Raw genomic sequence first — 26,817 nt, 5'->3', positions numbered from 1 at the left:
TTGCATTTATATAAGTAGAGACATATGCAATCAGTAATTTATAGCGTCAGATGCAGAAGACCCACTCCGGAGAACAGTAATTTTCTATAATCAACCAAAATGTTCGCGCATGCTGATGAGGGAAGCGTCCCTTTCCAGACCAGCCTAATCAAACCTATACATACAATGACAATTGGAAGCCACAAAAGAAAACGAAACAAAAACAAAACCGAAAAAGATAGTAATAGAACGAAATCGTAAAACGAAAAGAAACAGAATTAAAATGAAGCGAAAGGTGTACGCAAATATCAACAGCAACTCACTGCTTCATTCGTTCGGATGCCCCCCCCCCTCCCTCACAAAAAAAAATGGATATTGATATTGTTTTTGCATGACTCCTTAGTTTTTCACTATTTTCACTTTAATAATTTTTTTTTGCAACCCTGAAATCCTGGATCCGTCTCCTCGCAGTTGGATAACTGGAAGTGAATAAAAAAAATCCTAACTTGACATAAGGGTTCAGAGGGCCTTGCGCAATTTAGGTACAAAAAAATGTTCCTTAATGGATTTTTTTTTAAATTTAGCACGCTTATACATTAATATTTTGGATATCATTCTATATAGTTGATTTGACTCACGTATGCACATAAGAAGACGTTATTTAATTTCTTTTGTTAATAATTAATTTTTTTTGTTAGTTTTCCAACAATTTGTTTTATTCCGATTTCAATAACCCGTAAATTCAGTTTTCCCCCGTTTTAGGCTTTGAAACTATACTCGGCGTCACATAAATAACATACTGTTAAAATTTGAATAAAAATATTTTCTACGACTTTATTGACACCAACCGTCGTTTAAATTGTCTTAAATGACTTGCTCATTCGTTTAGCCAAACAGCTTCTCAAAAACAAGTCGCTTATTAGCTTAAATCATGCGTAACAAATCCTTACGGGAAAATCCCATACTAATATCCGCCATGTTGGTTTTTACGGGACGATTTGTTTACAAACGAAGTGCGTAAGTTCCCGTCGAACTCCGGTGACAATCGTCTGCTTGATCAACTTCTCGGTATTATACGTTGTTCGCGTAAAATAAATCCGAGATATCCGAAATAACGCCGAATTGCATTCTGGGTTCTTCGGTTTTTGGACAAACCATTTTAACGTAAACAACATCTCCTAGCAACCCGATCACTGTAAACATGGCCGACTTTTTACAATGTAAATATTGCCACCTAGAATTAAAATCTGACCGGAATTTAACGATTCAATGTTTAGGGAGAAGCCGTTTGGCTAAACGAATGAGCAAGTCATTTAAGACAATTTAAACGACGGTAGGTGTCAATAAAGTCGTAGAAAATATTTTTATTCAAATTTTAACAGTATGTTATTTATGTGACGCCGACTATAACTGTAAAGGAAACTTACTCCGACAGAGCTACAGGTTGTCTGGCAAGCTATTTTCTGACTTGGTGCCATCCTAACATCTGACATGTTGAAAGCCACCAAATGTGAATTAGCTAAACACGTGTTTAAATTACATGCGCCCAGTTTTTAGTGGAGTCCGAGTTGCTCATTTGTTTTTGTTACTATGTATATATGATTTTAGTTGCTTTATGTTCTTTGTTGTGTATGTCTCTTTTCCATGTCTGGTCTTTGTCCTTGGATTGCGTTTGTTTGATTACCGCTATAACCTTAGTTACCTGGATTACTCTTAAAATATTTTAAGTCTTTTATTTTTATAAAGAAGTTTAACCTACCCGAAATCAAGCGAAAAAAAATCCTAAATTTTTGTTAAATACCTTGAAAATATTTGTATCGAAGACAGTTCTCAAAGTGACCAGCATTTTGAATAAGGTCACGAATTTTACAGAATACAATATATTTTTGACAAAACGAACTTAAAGTTGGTAAAGGCAATTCGTTGGTTAATATAATATGTTCGTTTTGCAAATTTCAAAATTTGTAATTTTATCAACCGGAGTTACACATTCAAAATGCTAAAAACCAAATATGAAGTTCATTTAAACTGCTTTTACAAAGAATTTCCAGGATTGCTGGATTTTCTAATCAGGTAGGTCATTTGTTTTTCAGTTTATTCACATATCATGTGTTATGGGAAAGAAACTGTATAAAACGTTTTAAATGGTAAATATTTTACAATAATTCTGCCGATTTCAAAGAACGTCGGATCGAACGAGTGGTATGCCATATGACGCTCGAAAGTAAGTTGGGGTATAGAGGAACGGAATTCCAACCTCTTACGTTGTATGAGTACAGCGGAACTATGTTTATGTAGTCGATGGAAAAAAGTGATGACTTAAGTCACAATTGTAGAAGTGAAGCGAATGAACAAATCTTCTATGACCACACAACATGCAAAACTTGAACTGCACGAACGTGATGTGTCGACGGTTCAACTTCTGTTCACACCAATCACGAACAGAAGCACACATAGATTGCACTGTACATGTTAATGTAGGCTACATGATACAAGGAAAATTGCCCTTGAAAATCTGACACAAGAGTGTAACTGAAATAATAACCAGGAATGGATCCAGATATTTTGAAAGGGGGTTCCAAAATTATTTGCTAAATTTTGGACCAATCTTTCAACACAAAGAAGGTTTGGATCGCCCCGAAACCATCTCTTTGATCCTCCTCTGTCTTTGAAATTGAACCACAATTGCCTTTCCCCGAAAGGAATGTTAGGTTTCAATTTAAGATCGTGGCTGGGACCATTTCGGAATTAAGGTCACAAAAGATCCACTTCGGTCAAATTGTATCGTCTTAGCATCCATATATATCATAATAAATTTTTAAGTCTGTAGGTCAAGCTTGAATTATGACAAGCCAAAGTGGACAAAAATCAATATTTTGTAAAAGTAGAAAATGAATTTTTAATATTACAAAATCATTTTTTTTACATTAGAATATATTTTTTAATATTAGAAATTAATTTTGTAATATTAAAAATTCATTTTCTAATATTACAAATTCCTGATTTAGTAATACTACAAGACATCATACATTTTGTAATGTTACAAATTGAATTTGTAATATTAGAAAATAAATTTGTAATATTAGAAAATCACTTTGCAATATTGCAAAATCAGTCACATTTTTAAATATTACAAAATGATTTTCTAATATTTAAAAAAAACGTAATTGAATACAACAAATCCATTTCTACTATTAAAAAAGCGTTTATAATATTAGAATCAATTGAATTTTTTATATTACAAAAGTGTTTTGTGATATAAGAAATCTAATTTGTAATATTAAAAAATCATTTTTTAATGTAAGAAAACACTCATTTTTGTCCACTTTGGCTTGCCATATTGAATCTTATATATAATAATTGTCCGAACTGCTTAGTGTTCAACCTCTGCTGTTGTCTCAAGCTGCGCCCTGCAAGGCATTTTATTTGGTATTGTTTGACATTCATATTCAAATATTCAATTTCTCCCATGTACACACACAGTTATCTATAGCACAATTTAAAAGTAATATAGTGGTATTACAATCTCCGGTTGTAAAAACTAAACTAAAAACAGAAACTAAAATTGCATACGATTTTCATTCAGATTAACAAATTAGACAGAAATAATTGTTCTCAAGAAACCATCCGTGCCCCGAAGGGCCTGTAACAAAAAAAAAACAAAAAAAAAAAAAAAAAAAAAAAAAAAAAAAAAAAAAAGACGATGATGAAATCATTACAAATTTTATGTGAATCGCCATGCACTCATCTTTGAGATAGTTCCACAAAGCATCTCGAAATATTTCAAAAGTATCTAATTGTATCTATTCAAAAACATGATGCATTTTTAACAAAATCTAAATGTCTTTAACAACTTGAAGCACTCTTGGTATATACATTGTGGCAGTGTTGACGCTCCATAGACTATTTTAATCTTACACCAAACAAATATATCCTCCTACCTGCAGCTCGAAGATGGCAGATGTTTTACGATATAAAGACAAAGTGACAGTCATTACTGGGGGATCAAGTGGTATCGGAAAGGGATGTGCTGTTGTATTTAGTAATATATTTTTAATATATACGTATCTCATATGAATCACTCGACACATTTATTAGGTCTCACTAACCACGTCTAGCGTTTCCATTACTTTACATGTTAAAAAAGTAATTTTCAAAGTCTCACTGTGAATTCCCAGGACAAATGACATCTTAAAGCTGCATACTGTTGCGAAGCTTGGAAAATAAGGCTTCCAAAATCATTATGCTAATGGTACGATGATAGTAGAAATTCTTCACTAAATTTACTTGAATAAATAATACTGAAAATCCACATTTTTACCTGTTCTGCTAACTGACAGCATGGAGGCATATTACTCACACATGTAAACAATATTCATACACTTTTGTAGTTAATTACATATATGATTTTAAAGTACACATTCTCAGCTTTATTTTGACTACTTTTAATCATAATACACACAAATAATGCACTTACAATGCATATGTCTAGGTTCAGTGTGTTTTTGGTACTACATAGGGGGGGGGGGGGTTAGTCAAGACCTTACGCTCTGCTATAGAGTTATCGGTCCTTTATATGTATGGCAAGCCAATGGGGACAAAAATGGATGTTTTCTAATAATAATTTTTCAATATTACAAATTCATTTTTTAATATTACAAATTTGATTTCTAGTATCACAAACCCTTTTCCCGACGCAGTCGGTATAGGGTTTGTAAGTCATGTTATAGTTTCAGTTTCCCTTCCGGAATTTTCGATGTAGAACGTATTGAAATACGAAGACCGATGTGCATTTTATTGTTTATTTCCGGGAAATCGAAGGCTGCATCACAAGGGAAAGGAGTAGTATTTATTTCCCTGCATTAGGTTGACCAATAGTGTACCCTGTTCAGATGAAAGGAAATAGAACTTTGAAAGAACAGATTGATGTACTGACAAAGTTGTAATGATGATTTTTCTCTCTCAGATTCTTAATGGATTAAAGTTTAAAAAAAATTAAGTTTATTTTTTTATCCTTCAAAATGCATAGTTTATGAAATTTTAAAGACTGCATATTACAAATGAGTGCGGAACCAAAAAAATGCAAAACTTCCGGTACCTTCAAACTTTTGATGGTGGTTGAAAAAAAAGATGATCAATCTCTATTCCCATGGTGATTTTTAATCTCTAGATGAAAGTATTACAACAAAAAAAATGGTTTTCGAGTCCTAGTTTTAATTATAAATTTAAGAACAAATTTTACTGCGTCTTACTACCTTTTTTAAAGATAACTAGTACTTGTTTAATATTAAACTATTTTAATATTAGAAATTGATTTTTTTAAATTAGATAATTGGATTTGTTGTATTCAATTACGATTTTTTTAAATATTAGAAAATCATTGTGTAATATTTAAAAATGTGACTAATTTTGCAATATTGCAAGGTGATTTTTTTAAATATTAGAAATTACTTTGTAAAAAAATAATTCCAAACCATCTTCCAATTTACAAAGATGTTTTCAAAATGCTGGTTTTTTTATGGACAACATATTTGTCCACTGTGGTGGACGTGTTTTTCAACAAACGGTCGGCATTTCAATGGGAACAAAATGTGCTCTTCTGGTCGCTGACCCATTCCTTTACTTGTGCGGCTGACAAGATCGATGGTAAAGGAAAACTATTGACCAAACTATACGACAAAAGCGATGACTTTTCATTCCGTCTTGTCAACTTGCCTTTTATCTGTGGCAACATCCCTTCAGCACCTGCGTATGGTGTTTCCATATCACAACTCATACATTATGCCAGAGCTTGCTGTAAATACGCAGACTTTTTTGTATCGCACTAGACTTCTTACAATAAGGCTTCTTGAACAGGATTTTGTGGCTACAAGATTGAAGTCATCACTACCGAAGTTTTATGGTCGTCATCATAAACTCGTGGATCGTTACGGTGTATCCTTCTGCACCATTGAAACTGATCTTTTCGACTTGTCATAGTTTTCCTTTCCTTTTTCGTCTACCCCGGACTTGACATTTTATGAGCATCTCGGCGGGTGTTTCTAGAAAAGCAGAGGACGCTTACTCTACCGGTACACCTGGTCAATGCTCCTAGTTTTTAGTGGAGTCAGGGTTTTATTTACTCATTTACTTTTGTTACTTTGTATGTATTATTTTGGTTATTTTATTCCTTTGTTGTGTTTGTCTGATTTCCATGTCTGGTCTTTGTCCCTGAATTACATTCTTTTGATTTCCTCGCGAATCTTGGTTCCTTGATTACTCTTTCATTTAAATTACACCTGTTTACCAGTACGTAGATTACATCTGTCTATGTTTATGCTTAACTACATTTAAGCAATATTTCCACCAAATTTCAACGTTTTAATTTTAAGTGTTACAAAATTAGTCGGGGTCAAGTTGGTATGCGAAACTGTGCGCCTAATGTAACTATATAGTGCACCCTTAACAAAAGAAAACTATTATTCAACTAAACGGTAAAACTGAGCTGCGGGAAAATCTTGAAATCTTGGAAGATTAACTTCTGGCATAAAATTTACACAGTATATTTTCTAACAAATGTTACATTTTTTTAACTAATAATAATTTTTTTATACATGTGCCTTCAGGTATTACCTTTTTATCTTTTAGGACTGTATATGATATAGCTAAATATTTTATTAAAGTCATTACGTACATGTGTATATTCTCAAGCGAATAATAAAATACACACTCAGATTTCTATTAATAAAATTTTGGTATAATATTCAGTCAGGAAACTGTCAATACACAATTATCTCTGTCTGAAATACAAAGTATCTAGTATTAGAGATCTACATGACATAAAGATATAGATATTTTGTTATGATATCCGAAAAATCGATTTTTCTATAAATAAAATAAGTCATTTTCTGATATAAATTTTGTAGACCTCAAGGCTTTTTTTCTCACTAATATCAGAATATAGTTTCTATTTACCGGAATGGATATCAATCAATGGAATTTTAAATATTAAAAGCGTTAAAATCAGAAAATAGTTTCTTGATGTACCCTCAAAACTATTTTTTTTTAACAAATATCAGAAAACCATTTTTTTTACATCAAGTACAGAAAATGTATTATTGATATCAGTTTCACACGAATTAGTCCAGATCACATCGTCCATGGTGTGATGTCTGAAATATCTAGCCGTCCAAGAAGTATATAAAACAACCAGAGCATAGAGAATCTCCGATTAATTAAAAAACACTATAACATTTAAGTTGACACATTGTGTAGGAGACTTTTGTTGAAAAAGATATGTCCTAAAACCATTCTAAGACACGTCCTATTCCTAAGAGATCTTTGTTAACTTGGCCCCTTTATATGTTTTCATTTTTACTTCAAGGTTTAGAACTTTTAATTTAAAATTCCAGTTCGACATGGCTCTAAAGTTGTAATCTGTTCTGACAATGGTAAGTAATCAGTTCTGTAGTTAATCTTCAAGAGTGGGTCCAGGATTTCAGGTTAGGGATGAGCGTCAATAGAATTGAATTCCGGGCGAAGCGAGTAAAACTATTTTTGGAGGTAGAATTTGTGATTTGTAAGATTTCATGCAAAAAATATTTGCTCCCTAATTTTTAAGTGGCATGCTCTCGGGACGCCCGTCCTTGGACCCGCCTATGAATCGACGAATATTATACTTATCAGGTGTCTTACAACTTCATTTGGAAATCTTTGTTTTAATATTACGGAAGCCTTGATTTAACAAATTACTAATTTGATATAACAAGTTAATAATTTGATATAACAGATTACTAATTTCAAATATCATGTTAGTTATTCGATGTTACAAATTAATCATTATATAAGGACAAGTGACATACGTTGTGTCGCTTGTATCGCCAGAAGTACTGTTCGAAACTGTATTCTACCACCGGAACTGTGAGTGTGCAGTGGCCAGAATTTTAATGCAATATCTAATCATTAAATGTTTTTACCACAGAGGTAATTAGCCATCTTCTGCTCTGCATGGGGAGTTACTTGGTGTGCATTTCCTATATGATTGATTGATTGATTGTTGGGGTTTAACGCCAGAGCAGCAATATTTTAGCTATACCCATGCGATGAGCATGAAATGATGATAAAGTAAAAAATGGGATAGATACAAGGATAATAGTGTCGACGGGGTCCTTCTCCGATAGAATACGACAGCAGGGTTCTTTAATGTGGGAGAAACATGGCATCTTTCCCAACACGATGCACCACTTTTTTATGGCCATGCCAGGGGTAGTCCATTCCACCACCTAGTTGCTCTATGGGCAGAGCGCTCTTGTCCCGGCCAGGGTTCTAAGCACTGTTGAGTCGCCTTTTACGCTGCTGCATACCTATTCTTTTGACACCCGGACCCGCACGGGGCCATTGCCTTTATGAATGTCATGAGAAAACGTTAAACGACTGACGAGTTATCTTAAGTTGTTTTTTTAAACGGTTTCCCATATTTCGCAATTATTAAGAAGGATAGGGACTACTAAGGAATCAAAAGTTTTTGGAAGTCTGCAGAGGTTGTTAATACCCAAAATCTTTCTAATGTTGAATAAAGCTTTTCTAGTTTTTTTCCCATTAAAACTGAAATGGCCACTTTAAAATTTCCATTGCATTTTAACATAACACCGAGATAATAACGTTTGGGAGACAGTTTGTAAAAAGTTATTGTCAGATGTGAAATTGTTAGCACAAGATATACCATTAAAATTGTAGACAATTTCTTTAGATCTCTTGACATTGATTTATAGGTTCCACTTTGTATAATATTTTACAAAAACATCAATACTGTACTGCAGACCTCTTTTGCTATCTGACAATAAAGTTACATCATCTGCATAAATGAGACAATACATTTCGGTTTGATCTTGAATGGAACAAAATAAGGATCTAGCACAAATATTTAAAGTAAGCAAAGTAATTACTTTTACAAACAAATGAAGAACATAATCACACTATATTATCAATCTGTTTAATGCCAGTTTATGCTTAAGATAACATTAACTAATTTCTTGCAGAAAACGAAGGAAAAGAAGCTGAAGCAGAACTTAATGGAATTGGTCCAGGTGAATCTAAATTCATTTTGACAGATTTGAGGAAGGAAGATGACATAAAGGTTAAGCATTTTTTAATGATTCAATAATAATTCTATGTTTTCGGTGTAAACCCCGATCATTTCATGTAAAGGTTACAGACCACCAATTCAACCAATGAGCATTTGGAACGTACGCAAAAATAGTCTTACGCAGAAATTACCCCTGTTCCTCATAGTGCTGTGAAAAAAGTTCTCATCTTATTTAAAAAATTTAAACAGTTTCTGAAAGGTTTTGTTTGTTTGTTTGTTTGTTGGGGTTTAACGTCCGAGCAGCAATATTTCAGCTATATTCAGACGATGAACATGAAATTGATGATAAAATGAACATGAAAAGATGAAATGAAAAAGGGATGGGACACAAGGACAATGGGGTCGAAAAATTTTGATTGCCACTGGAAATAGGTAGAGGTGGGTAGGGTCGGGCAATTTAGCCTCCTGTGGCGGAGCCCTATGGTTCCTACTCCGGGAGAATACCACAGTAGGGTTCTTTAACGTGCGAGGAACGTGGCATCTTTCCCAACACGGTGCACCACTATGGTTTGCGGTCAGGTTTTCCGTATTATAGCCTGACAACCCCAGCATGTAACACGCCAGGGGTACCCCATTCCACCACCTGGGGCACACATCCCAGTTGCTCTGTGGACAGAGCGCCCTAGCCCCCGGCTAGGGTTCTGAGCACTATTTAGTCGCCTTTTACGACAAGCTTAGCGCTGCTGCAGGCCTATTCTTTCAACACCCGGACCTGCACGGGGCTGAAAGAAAAACATTTCTGTACATTTTATAGGTGCATTTTGCTTCTTGTGATGTGAAGCCTAATCTCCATAATGATTTTTAAATATACCCCTATCTTGTGAAAACACTGGGATTTCCCATGCTATTTATAGACCCTTCACTTCCGGTGGCCAGTACTGCACTGCAAGTCTGCTAACCCCACATGCCATTCTGAGGATTGTGAGCTGACATATGTAGAATCATGCTGATATATAGTCCTCTGCCGGTTAAAGTTAAGGTAAAGTCCAGAGAAGCCATTGAATATTGTGAAATTAGCATAGAAGCCTATGGGAAGTGGAATTAGTGGTTTTTAGCCTGTGAACTTCCCGTTCTCATGCAGACAAGAAACACCCGTAGAACACTTATATATGATATTTAAGAGGTGCATTTTTATCTCTTATGAAGCTAGAACAATGACCCTATGGCGGTAAACACGACACAGATCTGCAGCATAGCGTTGAGTAGTAATATATAATTATGCAAATCATATGCGAATATAAAGTATTAAAATTACGAGTGCAAGAAGTCGCTAACAATATTAGCGACTTAAAAAAAGGGAAAAATTGAAGAAAAAAAAAAGAAAACGTGCGACTGGTATATTGTATGTCATACAACCATGGCCTCACAGGATGTTGCATTAATTCAAAATGCTTTTTTTTAATTCACCCCACAAATTGATATTTATATATTAATATACAATTTATTTTCCTTTCCATTCTGAAGAAGCCTTAGGCATAAATTGATACCTCATAAAGAATGAGAGACGGGAATAATCAAGGTGTCTAATATATACATGTATATATCTTCACGACAGCTCGATAAACCTAATAGTTTATTGCTCTGTGGTGTCGAAGTCAGTGTCCTTGTTCTTGATAAATATACTTCAGTATAAATTAAGGATCATCCACGTTTCCCCCCGTACCTCTTTCTCATCAGATATATTAAATGAAACACAAGTGCTACAGCGGCGTAGCCGGAAATTTAGGATATGTAAGCAGGGGGTTTGGGGGGGGGGGCGTCAGCCCCCTACAAGCTGACCATAATTTTCAAATTCTAATATCATTTTTTCATTAAGGTAACAGCTTTGACCATCCATTTTAAAACTTGTTAAATGTTTAGAGGAAGGTGTATAAGTTAAAAGAATCACAGCCAGCTTTGGTTTTTTTCTTTGTTCGACATTTGAAACATTAGTAGTTTCATCTGAAATTATGCTAAAACAGTTTGGAGAATTACACTCATGGACGATATGCTGTCGTAACTGTTGGCCACAAATATGAATTCTGTATCTGGTTTGATAGATATCTAGCGTTTGGGGACTGCTTTGTAAATGGTTAGACAAAATCCTATTATTTTCTGCCATAAATTTGATAAGAGCAATGAAATTACTTTTATCTTTGTATGACCACGTAGGGGAACGTTCCGCTTTCCACACAAATAAATAGTCTTCAAAATACCTTTCAAGATAGCCCTGTTTCTTAACATTTTATTTTGAAATGAGCAACTCAACATAGAGACAACATCATCCCTTTTACCTTCAGCAATTTTCATAAAATTTTCACTCATTTCAATACACTTGTCATGACCAGGTTTGCCCAAGTGTCGTTCGTTTTATCTAAGTTGTCAAATTTGCCCAATCATTTACAGGGGTTCTTACAAAAGCATTATCAGAACTATTGAATAAAACGCAATACAAACAAATCCCTGCATTTTCTGACTCGGAATATCTTAACCAAGAATGTTTGTCGAACCATGTTCGATTAAAACCCCTTTTCACTCCCCGAATTTCTGTGAGAGGAAACACAAACGAATCGGGAACAACCCATTTATTTTTCAGTAGAAAGAACTTGTGTTTGTCGTCAACCTTCTCCTTGTATGATGCAATATCAAAGTTTTGTGGTTGTAATGATTTCGGCCCTAGGCTATTGTCTACACATTCAGTGCTACATTGAGCAGGACGAGCAGACATATCTGGCTCCGACAAAACTGGAAGTTCTATAAACCCTTGTTTTTTTTATCTGTGGAAGCAGTTTTTTTGCTGTTTTGAAAAGTATTATGATAATTTACTTTGTCCTTTGCTCAAAGTATGTTCTGATGAAGAGGGATGACTTCTCTTCATTTTAATTTACATGCAACAATAACTTGAAGATGCCAATGTTTTAATTACGAATCATCGATTAAAGCGTGTTTATCCCAGACGTATATTTGTCACGTCAACGTCAACGGCGTTCTTTTATGTTTTATGAAGTTCAAGATCAACACACGGACCTTGTTTATTTGAATTGATCTTGAATAGAACTCGATCTTGAACCTATAGAATTCGAACTTAAACATCACAATTACATTTAAATGATCGATTTTTTAATAGAGATCAATATAAATTCCAGATGTGATTGTTACAAGCAAATTAATGTAAATATAAATTTAGCCAAGGTTGTGAAAAAAAAATTGTTAAAATAATTTGTAAGCACATGCTTACACTGCTTATGGTGCTACGCCACTGTGCTATGATACCTATTTATAAACTACAAACTATCAAATCATTTATGTACATTGGAATAACTGGGGAACTACAAGCTGCACAAACTAATAAAAACAAACAAGAATTATCCCCCTTTTTCCATGAGATCAAAACTTGGAGGATAAGATAAAAATGAGTATGAAAATATACACTTTTTATCGAGAAAGTAAAAAATTATAGAGAATAATAATAAGAAAAGTATAAAAATAAGTAGAAATATGGATTGACTAATAATATCTCATGACTGCACTTTGTTGTCAACAACATAATCAATTTGAACTTTGAATAAAGCAAGTAAAAATAATAAAAAAAGAGGTTCAAGTAGAGAAAAACCATACGTTTGCAATGTCGGAATTAAAGATAACTCTTACATTATCATAATTAGCAAAAATTCATACGTCAGCATGGGAAGAGAAAATCCATATGTCGGCATGGTAAGAATTGAAAGAACCCTTACGTCAGCATGAGTAGAGAAACCATACGTTAGCATGGTAAGAATTAAAAAGAACTCATACGGAAACCATACGTTAGCATGGTAAGAATTAAAAATAACTCATACGGGAACCATACGTTAGCATGATAAGAATTAAAAATAACTCATACGTCAGCATGAGTAGAGAAACCATACGTTAGCATGAGTAGATAAAACACCATGCCTAAGCATGATTAGAATTAAAAGTAAACCCATACGTCAGCATGAGTAGAGAAACCATACGTTAGCATGGTAAGAATAAAAAAATAACTCGTACGTCAACATCAGTCGAGAAAACACCATGCGTTAGCATGATAAGAATTAAAAGTAAACCCATACATCAGCATGAGTAGAGAAAATCCGTACGTCTGCATGGTAGGAATTAAAAGTAACTCATACGTCAGCATGAGTAGCGAAACCTATTGAAAGCCTGATTAAGTATCTACTTTTACACTGCCATGAGATGAAAATTGTGTAAGTATGAACAAAATAAGTTTTAATACTAAGAAATTTAAAACAAAAAATCAAAATGCTAGGAAATTATAAAACACAATAATCTGATTAAACTTCAAGTACTGAATACACAATATTAAGAAGCTCTAAGTACTAAAGACACAATATTAAGAAAATATAAGTACTAAATTCACAATACTAAGTAATCTCCAGAGGCACTAGCAACTAAGGGAGAATGGCGGGGATGGTGATGTTTTTCTTTTCTATCTAAATAAAACAATGGAACCAAAGCTTGAATATTGATCTGACTGCCCTAATTATCAAATCCAAAAAGAGGCTAACATGTCTAAAAAGAGGTTGACATGTTTGGGGTTCTTTTAAGGGGGTTTATCTTAAATCCATTACAAGTAAAGCTGCTTCATAGTAAATAAACTGATATTCCTTTACTAGTAATATGCTCAATTAAAATAAACTACAATCATTAATACAATTGAGAACAAGTGTGGACACACACTGGTATTGCCCGAGGGGCAAGTACGGACGCAGACTGGTATTGCCCGAAGAGCAAATTTAAAAATACATACGTTCTGTCTTGAATGTGTTTTCCATTGGCTAGAAAACTCCTCCATTTATTGATATCAATAATTGAATTATTGTGGTATAATTTCAAGGAGATCAGTTCTGTTTTACTCAAGTTATCATCCAGGTATCAGGTAAATGCTTGTTTCTTATCCCTAGTACTTGAGTTCCATGTTATATAGCTCAATTATATGAAATGCATGCTTTTGGCCTTAATTCCCTAATGGTCGAATTGATATTTCCCAAAATGAAAACCAGCCTTCCTTATGGATTTGAAAACTTGACTCGTATTATATGTAATTGTCTAATGAAACTAAGTGTCTATGGACATGCATCGACAACAGGGGCGACAGTGTCAAATCATTACATGACTGCAAATTGTTCGAAGTCCAATAATAACACAATAAATCAAATTTTATTAAAATTGTTGGAAGAGTTTTCAAGTTATTACGTGAAGTGTGAGCCTTCAGATTTGGTTTTCATTGTATTCTGAGTTTGGTGTCACACTTATTTCATTTCAAAATGTAAATAAAATTAAAAATAAATCCTATCGACCCTATAAAATTTTAGAAATAATGATCGGAAACATCACATTTTTTCGGCCTTCGACGTGAAATCACCTGATAAAGCATTTGAGGAATGAATGTGGTCACATGACAACTAATTTCCTCGAACACCATGACCCACATTCACGGGCATGGTTATGCCCGAGGATTGTGTAAACGCTTTGATGCTTTGGGTGCACTATACAGTTACATTAAGGCGCACTGTTTCGCACACCAAGTTACCCCGGTCAAATGTTGTAAAACTTAAAATTAAAAGTTGAAATTTGGTGGATATATGGTTTAAATGTAGTTAAGCATTTATACATAGACAGATGTAATATATGTAATGATAAACAGGTGTAATTTAAGGAAAGAATGGTATCCGGAACGTTTCAGTCCTCTGCCGTATTAGGTTCTCTCCTCACCATCAGATGGCTGATTTTCAAAATACCTTATTTCGCACGAACTTTTGAAACTAAAATTGTGAGAGAATGAAAAAGGGTTTTATTATTTTTACTCTTTTTCCAACTACTCCATACATGCTTTCATCCTGTGGTAGTGTCTAAGTGCCTGATATTTTATAAAACATAGTAATTGGCTGTTAGTTTTGGAAAGGCACCCCTGATTTGTACTAAAACTCAGTAATATTTTGTTCGGTATGTTACCATGGCTACTGGATTTTATAACAATAATCAATAAATTACTTATAAATGACATGAACCTCCACACACCAAAGATTTGAAAAATATGCACTTTTTTATGACAAAACACTAGAAATTTCTGTGCGGACTGCCTCAAAACAGCTTTATAGACCAAATATTCAGAAATGACTTAACTGTATTGTACTACCTTTACACCGTCCATGAGAAACCCCAAATGATAGCAAATGGTGCTAAGAAACCCCTCAGTCCGTCATGTATTACAAATACCACTTACTAGTGCAAACCGGGTCTAACAGTAATGAGTATATATGTTAGCACGGAAACGAAAATTAAACCAAGAATAGGAACAGTCAACTGATGGTCAGCGTCGCTCATATCATGCAGTTAATTGCTTAACACTGTATTACGAAAGAGTTTTGATGATTTTAGTCGTTTATCTAGAAACAACAGTGTTCTAGCTTTATAATGCACGAAATGAAAGGTGTTACGGATATACGGAAAGTGCTATCTTTTTCAAATTAGCGTTACTCAAATATCTTAAATTGTCTTTCTTTTTCCAGGAACTTATGGTAAAGACGGTTGAATTATATGGTAGAATAGACTGTGTCATTAACAATGCTGGATGGCGTAAGTCACAAAAGCGATCTATCTTCTTGTGCTCTGCTCTGTTTACCACAGGCACTTAGGACCTGGATTTTTTCCCCTAAAATATCATTAAATCGTTTTGTTTCCATATTTGAGTTATTATGCGTGTTCTCTGACATGTCAAAATCCTGGTCCCAAGTGCCTGTGCTGTTTACGTGCGTTGAGTGTGTTCGTTCGTATGTTTGTCACGAAACTTTTCTTCTGCAAGAATGAATTAAATATTAGTTTGTGTACATTCAATCTTATTACATTTGCATCGTGCCATAGCAGTTTCTGTACATAAATCAGTAGTGACATTCCATAAATCCATGCAGTAAATTTGATTCTGCATGTGTTTGACATTGACATACGCAGAGGTTTTTTTATCATGCGTGTAAGTTGGTTTTTTTTTTTAAATACGTTTAAAAATACGTAATTTCTCGAAAACCCCTTTACAGTGATTATTCTACAAGGTTTTTGTATTGGTCAGCTGTTTATCAAACAACCTCCCAATCATTCTAGACGGTGGTTCTAAAAATAACATCATTCCATAAACATGATAAAGTTATGAGTGCTCTTTCAGATCCTCCTTTCAAGACAATAGACGAATATACATCAGATGAATTCAGAAGTCTATTTGATCTAAATGTTATGGGTTATTTCCTGGTAGCAAAGGTAATATTACGTTGTTGGTTCTGTTGTGAATACCATTTTACTTCCTTACTTTTTTCAAGTAACATTTAATTAGTGCAAATATCGTGATACTGATATAAGATGTGGTATTTTCCAGGGATAGGTCAAGAAATCAACAACAACAGTTAGGGAACGATCTCCCTTGGACCTCCACTGATTTTCTGTGTACTTTCCAATGAAGTTCGTTATTTGAAATAAATCATACATTGTCTAAGTTCGAAGCAGTAGCTACTATTGCTATTATTAGATATTCATATCATTACCCCGATCCCATTCACTGTTTAAAATAACGTTTATAGAAGATACCAAATTAGGTATGGCTATTATCTACACTAACAAGTTAAGACTGCAGGATGCATCAGTTTGCTAATATTATTTAGTGCATATATCATAGATACTAATCCCATTTATAACTTCTTCTCTTCACAACAAACGTTTTAGTATGCATTACAACACTTGCGTAAGACACAGGGTAATATTATCAACAATAGCAGTATGGAAGGTCATCTAGGTGTATGCTGGTCTACCATCTATTCCACAACAAAGGTAAGCGAATAGACCAAGAGCCTACTTACTTAGGAAGTGGTTTGAATACGTCTGCCGCTGCTTTGAAATTGACAAACGACTGACCTACTTTGTGCACTAATATATGCAACGTGACTTGGTTGACGGACGAATTGGCTTTAGTGTAAACTGTCAGGAAGCCGCATCGGTGACGCGAGGCCCTTAAATATCGAAGTATAGAGAAGTTTCAGATTTTTCAAAATTATCAATAAGCAAACATTCGTGCCTTGAAACAAGGTAATCATGTACTTCAATCGGTAACGTCAGACTACTGCCTTATCCTGTATTTTTTATATTCCGCAACAGGCATGATTAAAAGTGGTTTCTATTGCAAAAAAAATTAGGTATAGCTTCTAAGCATTCGTCTGGATACTAGTAAAACTACATGTTTTCTACCTTATTTCAGGGTGCAGTTCATGCATTCACAAAATCACTAGCAATAGAAGAGGCAAAACATAATGTAAGAGTGAATTCGTAAGTATAAGGTACTCGGGGCAAATAAGTACTTGTCGTTATCACCTAATACGAATTTCTTCTGACCCTGCAACCTTCCACTTTTAAGTCGGGTTGGAGATATTGGATTGGATGCCATAGTAACAAAAAAGAATAAAAAAAAATTAATGTACCTATAGCTGCAGAATCGTTACTCATATGATCCCTTTGTTTTTTCTTGTTTTTAGGACCATATCGTCCACTAAAATAACATAAGGACCATAAGAGTTACGGTTCCGCAGCTAAAATGGACGACCATTTAATTGGAAGATTTTAAAGGACAAAAGTATATAATTTGATTTCAGAACTAACACGCTTTCTGCTTGGATAAAAAATGTCTATCATGGCATAATTAAGTAATGTGACTGTGACGTCATCAACCTTTTTATATGATTAATTCGTTGAATTTTTATACCAAACCTAAATTATAAGGAATGACTGTTATATTTTTTTTCGGTCTTATTGAAATAACTTAATGCCCGTGGTGCATACTAAATAACATGCGCAGCAGGTTATATAGTATGCACCACGTGATTGGGGTTATTTCTTCATAGATTCATTTATTTTCATAACTATAGAAGCAGATGTTCGGATCAGAATGATTTGAAAGGATGAAATATTTTTCTTCCATCCTTCGGATCAAAATATATATTTTCAAAAAAAGGTCCGAGTCAAAATATTTATTTTTTTAATGAAAATTCACTCAGCAACTCTTGGTATACTGATGTGGTAGGCTTCCTCTGCTTTTGTAGAAACATTGCCATGCAGTCCATATCAGGTCAGGTATATTAAGAAAGATGACTACTTGTAAGTCTGTCCTCTTGGTAGATTGTTACACCATACACAGGAAAAATTACATAATTTTATGTGTTTTATATCATAAAAAAACTTACATGGAACTATGTGTGTTTTTCTTGTGCATCGAATGTTTCATACAGCTTGGTACAACTGCAAAAGTCTAACTCTGACATCAAATTGTTGACGTAGTCTAGGTTTATTACGGAAGCCCAGAGCGGACAAAAAAAAAATAAACAACCACATGGTTCGAATCTGTGCTTATGATCGGAACTTACAGACCCACTGTCGTGAATTCACAGAGTCACGTGAAAAGTTTTTTTAATAGTCTTTCACACATGAAAAACATACTACGATACTAGTTCATGTTGATATGTTCAATGTATTTTGCGATTTTGCCTGTGTATACATCAGGCGAGCAACTTGAATGGGTACTATATATACCAACCTTTGAGCATATTATGTCACACATTTTTGCAGGATTTCCCCAGGCAGTATTGAAACACCATTGGGAAATTCATTTATAAATTCCACTTCTAACCCAGATAAAGCAAGGGAGGCAATGTGTAATACTTCGGTGAGTATCGCTGTTTAGTATATGGTCTTCTTTTTGGTTGTATTCAAATTGTTTATTTTTTTATTTTTATGTATGCAGGGAGTGTAAATTTAAATCGCTGATGTATGTGATGAGTAAATATTGAAATTTAATTTTCACATTTTTGCAGTTTTAACTGATCTGCTTCAAAATTTTCTTGATCTTGCTTCTGATATTAATCGTCATTCTGCATGTTTTTTTTCTTTTCTCATTTCTCTGTTCATTTGTTTGTATATTTTTTCAAATTTAAATATGTTATTTTCTTTCCCTATTTTATCAGGTGCTTGGGCGTGTAGGAACAGCCGAAGAATGTGGTTTGACATGTTTATATTTAGCAGCAGATGCCACGTTCTGCACAGGAATCGACATTCAGATTTCAGGAGGTGTTGCTTTGAATTATGGTTGCAAAAATGTACACAGCAACCAGTTTTGGCCCAAATCGTTTTTCCAGTAGACTTAAATAAAGGAAACTATATGAATGCGACATTTTTCCAGTTAATTTTGTTAGAATTGCCTAAAGCCCCATTATATATGCATGTTTACATTTGATTACAAAATGTACGCCCAAACGCAAATTCCCCGAAAAAGTACATTCATACAAGTTAAAGTACTCCTACTAGTAATGTATGCTAACTCTAGAGTGTATAAATAAGTGTAACAACAAAATTACCGAACACTCATCCGATTCATAATCAAGCCAAGTCCAAAATAAATCTGGCAAAATTGATATTACACCACCAGAGCAGATTGTACCGCAATTGTTCTGACAAGGTACAGGCACTCAAAGGAAATGATTGGTTAAATCTAGGTTTTACAGCGCGTTAAACCTACCTCTTCCATTGCGGTGTGACTATACCGGTGGTGAAAAACATTTGCATGCTATTGTAATAATCGGTAAATCAGCGGTCACATCAGCACAAAGAACGTTTTACAAAAAAAATACATCATTACTCATTGTTTAAGAAGAAGAGTATTTTTCAACCATGGACTGATATCTAAACAAGAATTAGGTAAGTGGCCTTTTAAGATGCATTTCTTCATATCCCTGATTCAGGAGTCTCTTACGCAGATATTTATGGCGTTCAAGGAAATCAGAGTAGTTAGTACTTGCTCTAGTGTAGCGAATCAATTGTGAAATATAAACACCATATGCAGGAGATGAAGGGATCTTGCTGCACAGGTAGGGAACTTTGTGATATTAAAATTGAAGTCGTCTCTTTTACCACAAATCTTAGTGCGGAGATGACCACTGTTGTCTAATTCGAGATGTAGGTCCAAAAAAGATGCAGTCTGTTTTTGTAGTCTTCTTTATCTCGAGCTCTGGTGGATATATTGCCGGTAACCATTTACCAAAAGAGGGGTTGTTGATGGACAACACATCATCAATATATCTGTATGTAAAATAAAAGATTTACCATCTTTTAATTTTTTATTCTTTATGAGGTTCTGAAGAAATTCAGTCTCGTGTGAATATTAAAAACAAATCGGCTAGGAGAGGGCACAGTTAGTGCCCATTGGATTGCCAACTTTTTGAAAAATAGCTCCTCCAATTGTGACAAGTAAGTTATCAATGAGGAAATCAAGCATATCGCAAACTTGCTTTTCTGTGTAGCACACTTTGCCCATCTGGTATGTTTTAGAAAAATATGTGGATTTGTAACCGAGAACAACGTATTTTTTTTGAAATAGCAAAAGATTTACGAATAAGTCCTTTCAAACGAGATTTCAAGTTATCATGTGGTTAAGTAGTGTAAAGAGTTGAGAAGTAAAAAATTTGGAGAGAACTAATTTCCGAAAAACTGCGGGATTTTAGGTTTTGAAGTAAATCTTCAGAATTTTTTAAGTATCCACATACGATTAATGCCACTGCGAGAGTAGGTGGTATTGCAATAAGCTTGTTGTCCATGCTTTACTGTGGACAATATCTTTGTAAGATGAATTGACGTCTCCTCCATGGAGCGAGATGAAGATCCTGCAATATACTTTTCTTTGTATGGATTCTTATGAAGTTTTGGAATCCAATACAAGTAAGTTAAGTCCTCGTATTTTGTTTCAAAGTTGAGAGAAGACATGAAGGACTTGTGGTTGTTTAGGATTTCATCTTTATCAAAAGTAGTACGTTTGTATGTGGCATTACCAGGGATGTTACTATCAATGCCCAATTCCTTGATAAGGCAACTGAGGTAATGCGCTTTACAAACAAATACAATGTTGTTTGAAGCTTTGTCCGCGGGGACGATAACATTTCTCATGTAGTAAGGAAAGGCATTCAAGTGCCTTACGATCGTTGAATACGGTCTTTTATTGATACATTTCTGGAGATTGTCAATACGATTCTATACCAACGATCGGATGGTACGTATCCAATCTGACAAGGACTCGATTTCTGGTTCTTGGTCCTTTTCCCTCTTTATTCATGATCTGGCATAGTCTTCAACAGCATCTATTATGGTTTTGAAATTAAGTTTCTAATTGAGGCGCTGTTGTTCTCTGAATTTTGGACCACGAGAAACTACCTTGCGTAGGATTTCATTCTCAGTGACATTCAAACCAGACTCTCCAATGGTGACACGACCAGAAGAACTGTAATTAAAGAAAGAAGAAGCACGGTCACATGTCAGAGGGGATTTTAAGCATTCCTCGATGTTTAGATTTTGCAATGTCTTTATGGTTGAAAATGTTACTACTTATTGTCTTAGTGTAGCTGTAAAAGACAATGAAACATTAGTCAACTTTATGCAGGCTTTAAATGCCTGCCATAGTTAAAGCTTTATTGTCTTTAGGCTAATTTAAATACTGCACCGGCTAGTATTATAACGAACTCTGAGATGAAACCATCCTTACTAGACACATGGCACATCTTCATATGAGTATGGTGACAGGATATTTTTGGAAGTATATGGAAAATCTCTCTTCTCTTTAGGTTGTGTAGATTGCAATATCAATATCATTGGTCGGAAAAATAAAAATTGAAAAATGAGGATTGAAATTGCCCCTATGTCCCGAACGATTCAAGTGTCAACCCCAGGCTTCATTTTGTAATATGGCACTATGTGGTACAATTTCAAAACAGTCCATTCACTTAAAGTAAAATTATTGTTGAGGCCATATATTTATTTGGGTATAGAAACATGATAGGGACTGAAGTTTTCCTTAAAACTGCAAATGTCAGATTGAATTGTTTAAAGTAGTGCCGGCATGGAAAATACCAATGCTCCGGAGTTTGTGCAATCTGAATGTGTGTACGTGGACTCACCAAGGTTCTTTCATTGCGTCATATTCGGTATCGTAGCGACGTCAACGCCTTTCATGGAGACGTCGGCGACAGCTAATAAGAACATGAATAAAAAAGAAAATATAAAAAGTAAGTATTTTTTTAAATTATCAAAACATTTTATTATTGAATAAGGATATTCCCATTACATAATATACGTACCAATAATAAACACTTTCGCCGAGCATTGAATTTTTATGGATTCATTTAAGAAGAATCATATCTAATGTGTTTGTCTTATGATTTTTCTATTATTTTGGTTGAATATAAGTTAGAATTTAAAAAAAACACCGAACTTGATTTAAAGACAATAAAACCTTTATGTTAGCGATTTTTCGCCAGATTCTACATAAATGGAAACTTTCCTATTTTTCGGACTGTCACAAGATTTTTCTATCGAATTTCTTAAAAACTTGTATAAAACGATTGCTCATCTGACATATTCTAACAAGAAAATTAGGGCCATGGGGTAATCGAACTTTAATTACATTTCTACAAAACAGGTCTCAATAACCACTTCTAACGTTTCCATTACTTTACATGTTAAACAAGTAATTTTCAATGTTTCACTGTGAATTCCCAGGAAAAATGACACCTTAAAGTTGCATACCGTTGCAAAGCTTGGAAAATAAGGCTTCCAAAACCATTATGCTAATGGTACGATAACCGTAGAAATTCTTCACAAAATTTACTTGAATGAAAAATACTGAAAATCAACATTTTTACCTTTTCTGCTTACTGACAGCATGAAGGCAAATTACTCACACATGTAAACAATATTCATGCACTTTTGTGGTAAATTACATATATGATTTTAAAGTACTAATTCCCAGCTTTATTTTGACTACTTTTAATCAGAATACACACAAATAATGCACTTGCAATGCATAGGTCTTATGTTCAGTGTGTTTTTGTTACTATGTAGGGGTGGCCATTTGACCCGGAAGTGGTTAGTGAGACCACATTTTCCCGTTAATTATCTCCCCCTTAAAAGAGACTCATATATATATATATATAGTTCTTTAAAGACCATTTTACATCAAATGAAACACTTACTTGCAAGATGACCGAAAAGATGCTCCATGTAGTAGGCGTGATCTACCTTAAATGATTATTTAATGTCCTTGTTACATTAAATACTTTTCACGACTATTTTTTCTCCATTTTCAGAAAAGCTAGATGCGGAAACTCGTACTTCAAAAAGTGAATGCGGTCTGCCAAAACTCCATGAAGAAACTGAAAATCGGGCAAAATCTACCTTTAGCACATACACAGATCTACAGAAAAGTTATAGAAAGTCACAAGTAAATCGAACTATATCCCGACTACAAAAATCATGGGGAAGTCAAAATCGTCAATTATTGGCAGCCAGCAAGGAGATGCGACAAGAACTAGACTTTTTAAAAGAACAATATCTAACGGTTTGTGAGCAAGAGTCTGCGTTGCGGAGTCAGATAGCCTTGCTTACCGCAGAGATAGTTCTTATGGAAACAAATGAATACCACCGTATCCCTCTCAACGTAAGAAAAATATCTGTTGACCCTCTGTCTGTTCGTAAGCTTCCGAAAACAAAATTAAATCGACCACATTTAGAAAGGCCAACTAACATCGCAAAACAACTGTCCCTTGAGACTGCTGTCAATAAGAATAATAAGATAGCTTATAGAATATATAACCCGAAAAGATTAACAGCAATGCGTGAACTAAACAGCAATAAAGCCAACAGATTGCAGAATAACTCCAAACCAAAACTTGAAGCAAAATTACAATCTACGGAAAAGCAAAAACAGGCAAAACATAAAAAAACACCAGAAGAGAATATGCTTCATTACTGTCCATATTGTTCCGTGTTTTGCCACCCATCACAGGCTCCTTTACCATGTGCCATGCGTACACCGTCTACTGCATGTGTTGCTGACTTCCGCTTGCCTAAACTCGATGCTCAACATTTGAAGGCAACTGCAATAGCAGATGAAAAAAATTAAGAAATTTGATATGCGATTTTTTTTCTTAATAAAAATTTAAGTTTTGACGTAACTACCACCGGTTGATAGAAGACAAATTTATTTACTTGATTTCATTTTCACAGACTAGTATATACATGATAAACGTGGTCCATTAAAAAGTAATCGTCTGCTACCTTCGTAGTAGTAGGTCTGCAAATTTTGTTGCTTGATCTGTGTGGTCATTGAAATATATATAATCATCTGAAAGGAGGAGACGAAAAAAAATATGGTCATCAACAGGAATAATATAATAAAATATGGGAAGACATCGATTAAAAATATATGCGAAAGTATATCGAATTCTATCATTTTCTTATTTTACTTAAAAGAGTTTCCGAATTTGTATTTTTTCTAAAAGGCACGATACGACCGCAGATGTCAGCTCTAAATTTGGATTGTGATTAAATAAGATTATACGGAGATCCATTTAATTTCACTGATGGTTTTGTCCAAAATGGCTGTTTCTAGTTCCAAGTATATTAATTGTTCAATTCATAACCCCACAATCCAATCCAAACCTCCATTTTGTGTACAGTTGCTTTTTGTACAATTTCAGAGATCCATACACTTTTCCTTTAGCTATAGTCTGTTGTCCGGGCACCTTAAATTATGTTAGTCCCTCATTCCTAAATGTTCCATAAACAACCCCAGCTTACCTTTTATAATATGGAAATTTGTGTTACAAATCACAATCTCGGTCTTCCTTTTGTGATATTGCACTTCGTGATACAATTCCAAAGAGATTCATTTAATTTTACTCATTGTCCGAACATACGGAAAAGGTTATCTTTTTTACCTCTAATTCCAAAAGAGTTACCAACCCCAAAATCACTCAAAGCCTTCCTTCGGTGGTATGGAACCGGGTTACAAAACTTTATAAAAGTAACCCAACTTGTATTCAAGCTTTTGCACGGAAACCAAGTGTCCAACGACGACTTCACGGATAACATCCAGCGCCATAATTTTGCGGTAGTGTAATTTTTTTTTCAAAATTAGGGGCGGGCGGCCGGGCAAATTCTGTTTTTTTTTTTTTTTTTTTTTATCAATTTAAGTTATGTTTTTTATTTTGGCCTTAAATAAGACTATGCAACCGTTGAAAAAGCCATTTTTTTAGGTTAAAAATTCACAACTATTTTTTAGGTATAACCACCTACTTTGGGTAGTTAACTTTCTCATTCATTTATCTGGATTTTCTGTGCTCTTATTTTCCATATATAAGTAGTGACAATTTCACTTTACTGTCAAAATACCATGTACTAGCCAATGTGAGCAGACAATAGGTTTTGAAGATTTAACTACATGTATTTTTTCATAAAAGTTACAAAAATAACCAGATATACAGTTAAAATGTTCTTATTATCTCGTTTCTAACATTCAAAACTTTACAGTCATCAAAACAGGCGTCAGTGATGGTAAAAGTAATGTTTTGTAAGGCACAGCCTAATACGACCATAGAAGTTGAACCCAGAAAAGTTGGGCTGAGTATTGACACACCATTCAAGCTGGATAAAGCTTTAAATTTTTATTGAAATTATATATTCGACAAAAGATAAGAATTTGACAAGAATCAAAATGATCCCTTTTTGGCTGTAATTCCTCTAAATTCTAAATACTTCTACTTACAACCATGAAAATCAATCCCAACCTTCCTTAAGGGTAAGCTACCTTGTGGTACAATTTTAAAGAAATCCATTTCCTTTTACTTAAACCCAGAAAAATGCTTTTTTTCTGGTCTCTTTTTGGTCCTTAATTCCTTAAGACACAACCCCAAAAATCAATCTCATCTTTCGTTTGGTGGCATGGCATGTTGTGGTACAAGAGATCCATTTACTTATTGTCAATTCATGTCCAAACTTCAAGAAAATGCTTGGTCTACTTCTGGCCCTTCCTTCATAAGCAATTTAAATTCTAACCCCAAAAATCAACCTCGTCAGACTTGGTATTAATATCTTAGACATTTATATTTTGGGAGTTATTTACCTGGTACTTATTTCTATGAAATGCTAGTATTTTTTTTCCTTATTCGAAAACTGTTTAGGCCTTAACCCTAAAAAATCAATACCAACATTCCTTTTGTGGTTTGGAACCTTGTAAAATTTTTTCAGATCAACCAACTACTGTTAAAGAGTAATTAAGGGAACAAAGATTCTAGCGAAAATCAAAAGAATGTAATCCAGGGACAAAGACCAGACATGGAAAACAGACATACACAACAAAGAACATAGAGTAACTAAAATCATACAAACAAAGTAACAAAAGCAAATGAACAATTCAGACCACTAAAAACTGGGAGCATGGACCAGGTGCACTGGTAGGGTAAGTGTCCTCTGCTTTTTTAGAAGCATTTGCCGAGTTGCTGATAAAGTCAAGTCCTGGGTAGTCGAAAGAGGAAAGGAAAACTATGACACGTTGAACAAATCAGTTTTCATGGCACAGATGGATACACCGTAATGATCCACCAGTTTATGATCACAACCATAAAACTTTTGTAGTGATGACTTCAATCTTGTAGCAACATAACCCTGTTCAAGAAGCCTATTTAATAGAATTCTAATGCAATACAAAAAGCCTGCTTAGTTTCGGCTTAAAGTTATCACACAAAAACCACGACCATGATGAAGATATGGAATATGACAATGTCATACCACTAAACATTGTAAAAAAGTGATTATATAAATGATACAAATAAATGTATATAATG

General features: G+C 34.2%; 2 protein-coding genes across 3 annotated transcripts; both read left to right on the top strand.

The window, feature by feature from the left end:
* Nucleotides 1–3,872: 3,872 nt before the first annotated feature.
* LOC148615857 (L-fucose dehydrogenase-like) lies at nt 3,873–19,320 on the top strand. Of its 2 annotated transcripts, XM_088581546.1 has the most exons (9): nt 3,876–4,021; nt 7,371–7,409; nt 8,997–9,094; nt 15,634–15,700; nt 16,281–16,372; nt 16,832–16,936; nt 17,361–17,428; nt 18,722–18,818; nt 19,117–19,320. In XM_088581546.1, exons 1-9 carry the CDS (start codon nt 3,934–3,936, stop codon nt 19,288–19,290), a joined length of 828 nt encoding a protein of 275 aa, XP_088437672.1. In that variant the 5' UTR covers nt 3,876–3,933; the 3' UTR covers nt 19,291–19,320. The 2 variants fall into 2 exon arrangements, with proteins under 2 accessions (XP_088437673.1, XP_088437672.1); XM_088581547.1 differs by lacking the exon at nt 7,371–7,409 and having other exon boundaries at nt 3,873–4,021.
* A 2,800-nt stretch (nt 19,321–22,120) lies between these two features.
* LOC148615856 (uncharacterized) lies at nt 22,121–24,147 on the top strand. Its single transcript, XM_088581543.1, has 2 exons — nt 22,121–22,200; nt 23,281–24,147. The coding sequence occupies exons 1-2, from the start codon at nt 22,146–22,148 to the stop codon at nt 24,093–24,095; spliced, it is 870 nt and encodes a 289-aa protein (XP_088437669.1). The 5' UTR covers nt 22,121–22,145; the 3' UTR covers nt 24,096–24,147.
* Nucleotides 24,148–26,817: the final 2,670 nt, after the last annotated feature.

This window comes from Perna viridis, chromosome 5, assembly GCF_037379345.1.
Source record: "Perna viridis isolate PV_CMFRI_1.1 ecotype Kerala chromosome 5, ASM3737934v1, whole genome shotgun sequence".
Lineage (NCBI taxonomy): Eukaryota > Metazoa > Mollusca > Bivalvia > Mytilida > Mytilidae > Perna > Perna viridis.
Note: the sequence above shows the minus strand (reverse complement) of the source record. Positions and strands in the feature narration are given on the sequence as shown.

Bases quoted from the DNA above. Each gene is read 5' to 3' on its own strand.
- LOC148615857 (XM_088581546.1), top strand. From the start codon at position 3,934: ATGGCAGATGTTTTACGATATAAAGACAAAGTGACAGTCATTACTGGG. The intron at 4,022-7,370 runs GTAATATATTTT...TTAAAATTCCAG, and splicing joins GGGATGTGCTGTTGTATTTA to TTCGACATGGCTCTAAAGTT. The intron at 15,701-16,280 runs GTAAGTCACAAA...GTGCTCTTTCAG, and splicing joins CATTAACAATGCTGGATGGC to ATCCTCCTTTCAAGACAATA.
- LOC148615856 (XM_088581543.1), top strand. From the start codon at position 22,146: ATGGAGACGTCGGCGACAGCTAATAAGAACATGAATAAAAAAGAAAAT. The intron at 22,201-23,280 runs GTAAGTATTTTT...CTCCATTTTCAG, and splicing joins TAAAAAAGAAAATATAAAAA to AAAAGCTAGATGCGGAAACT.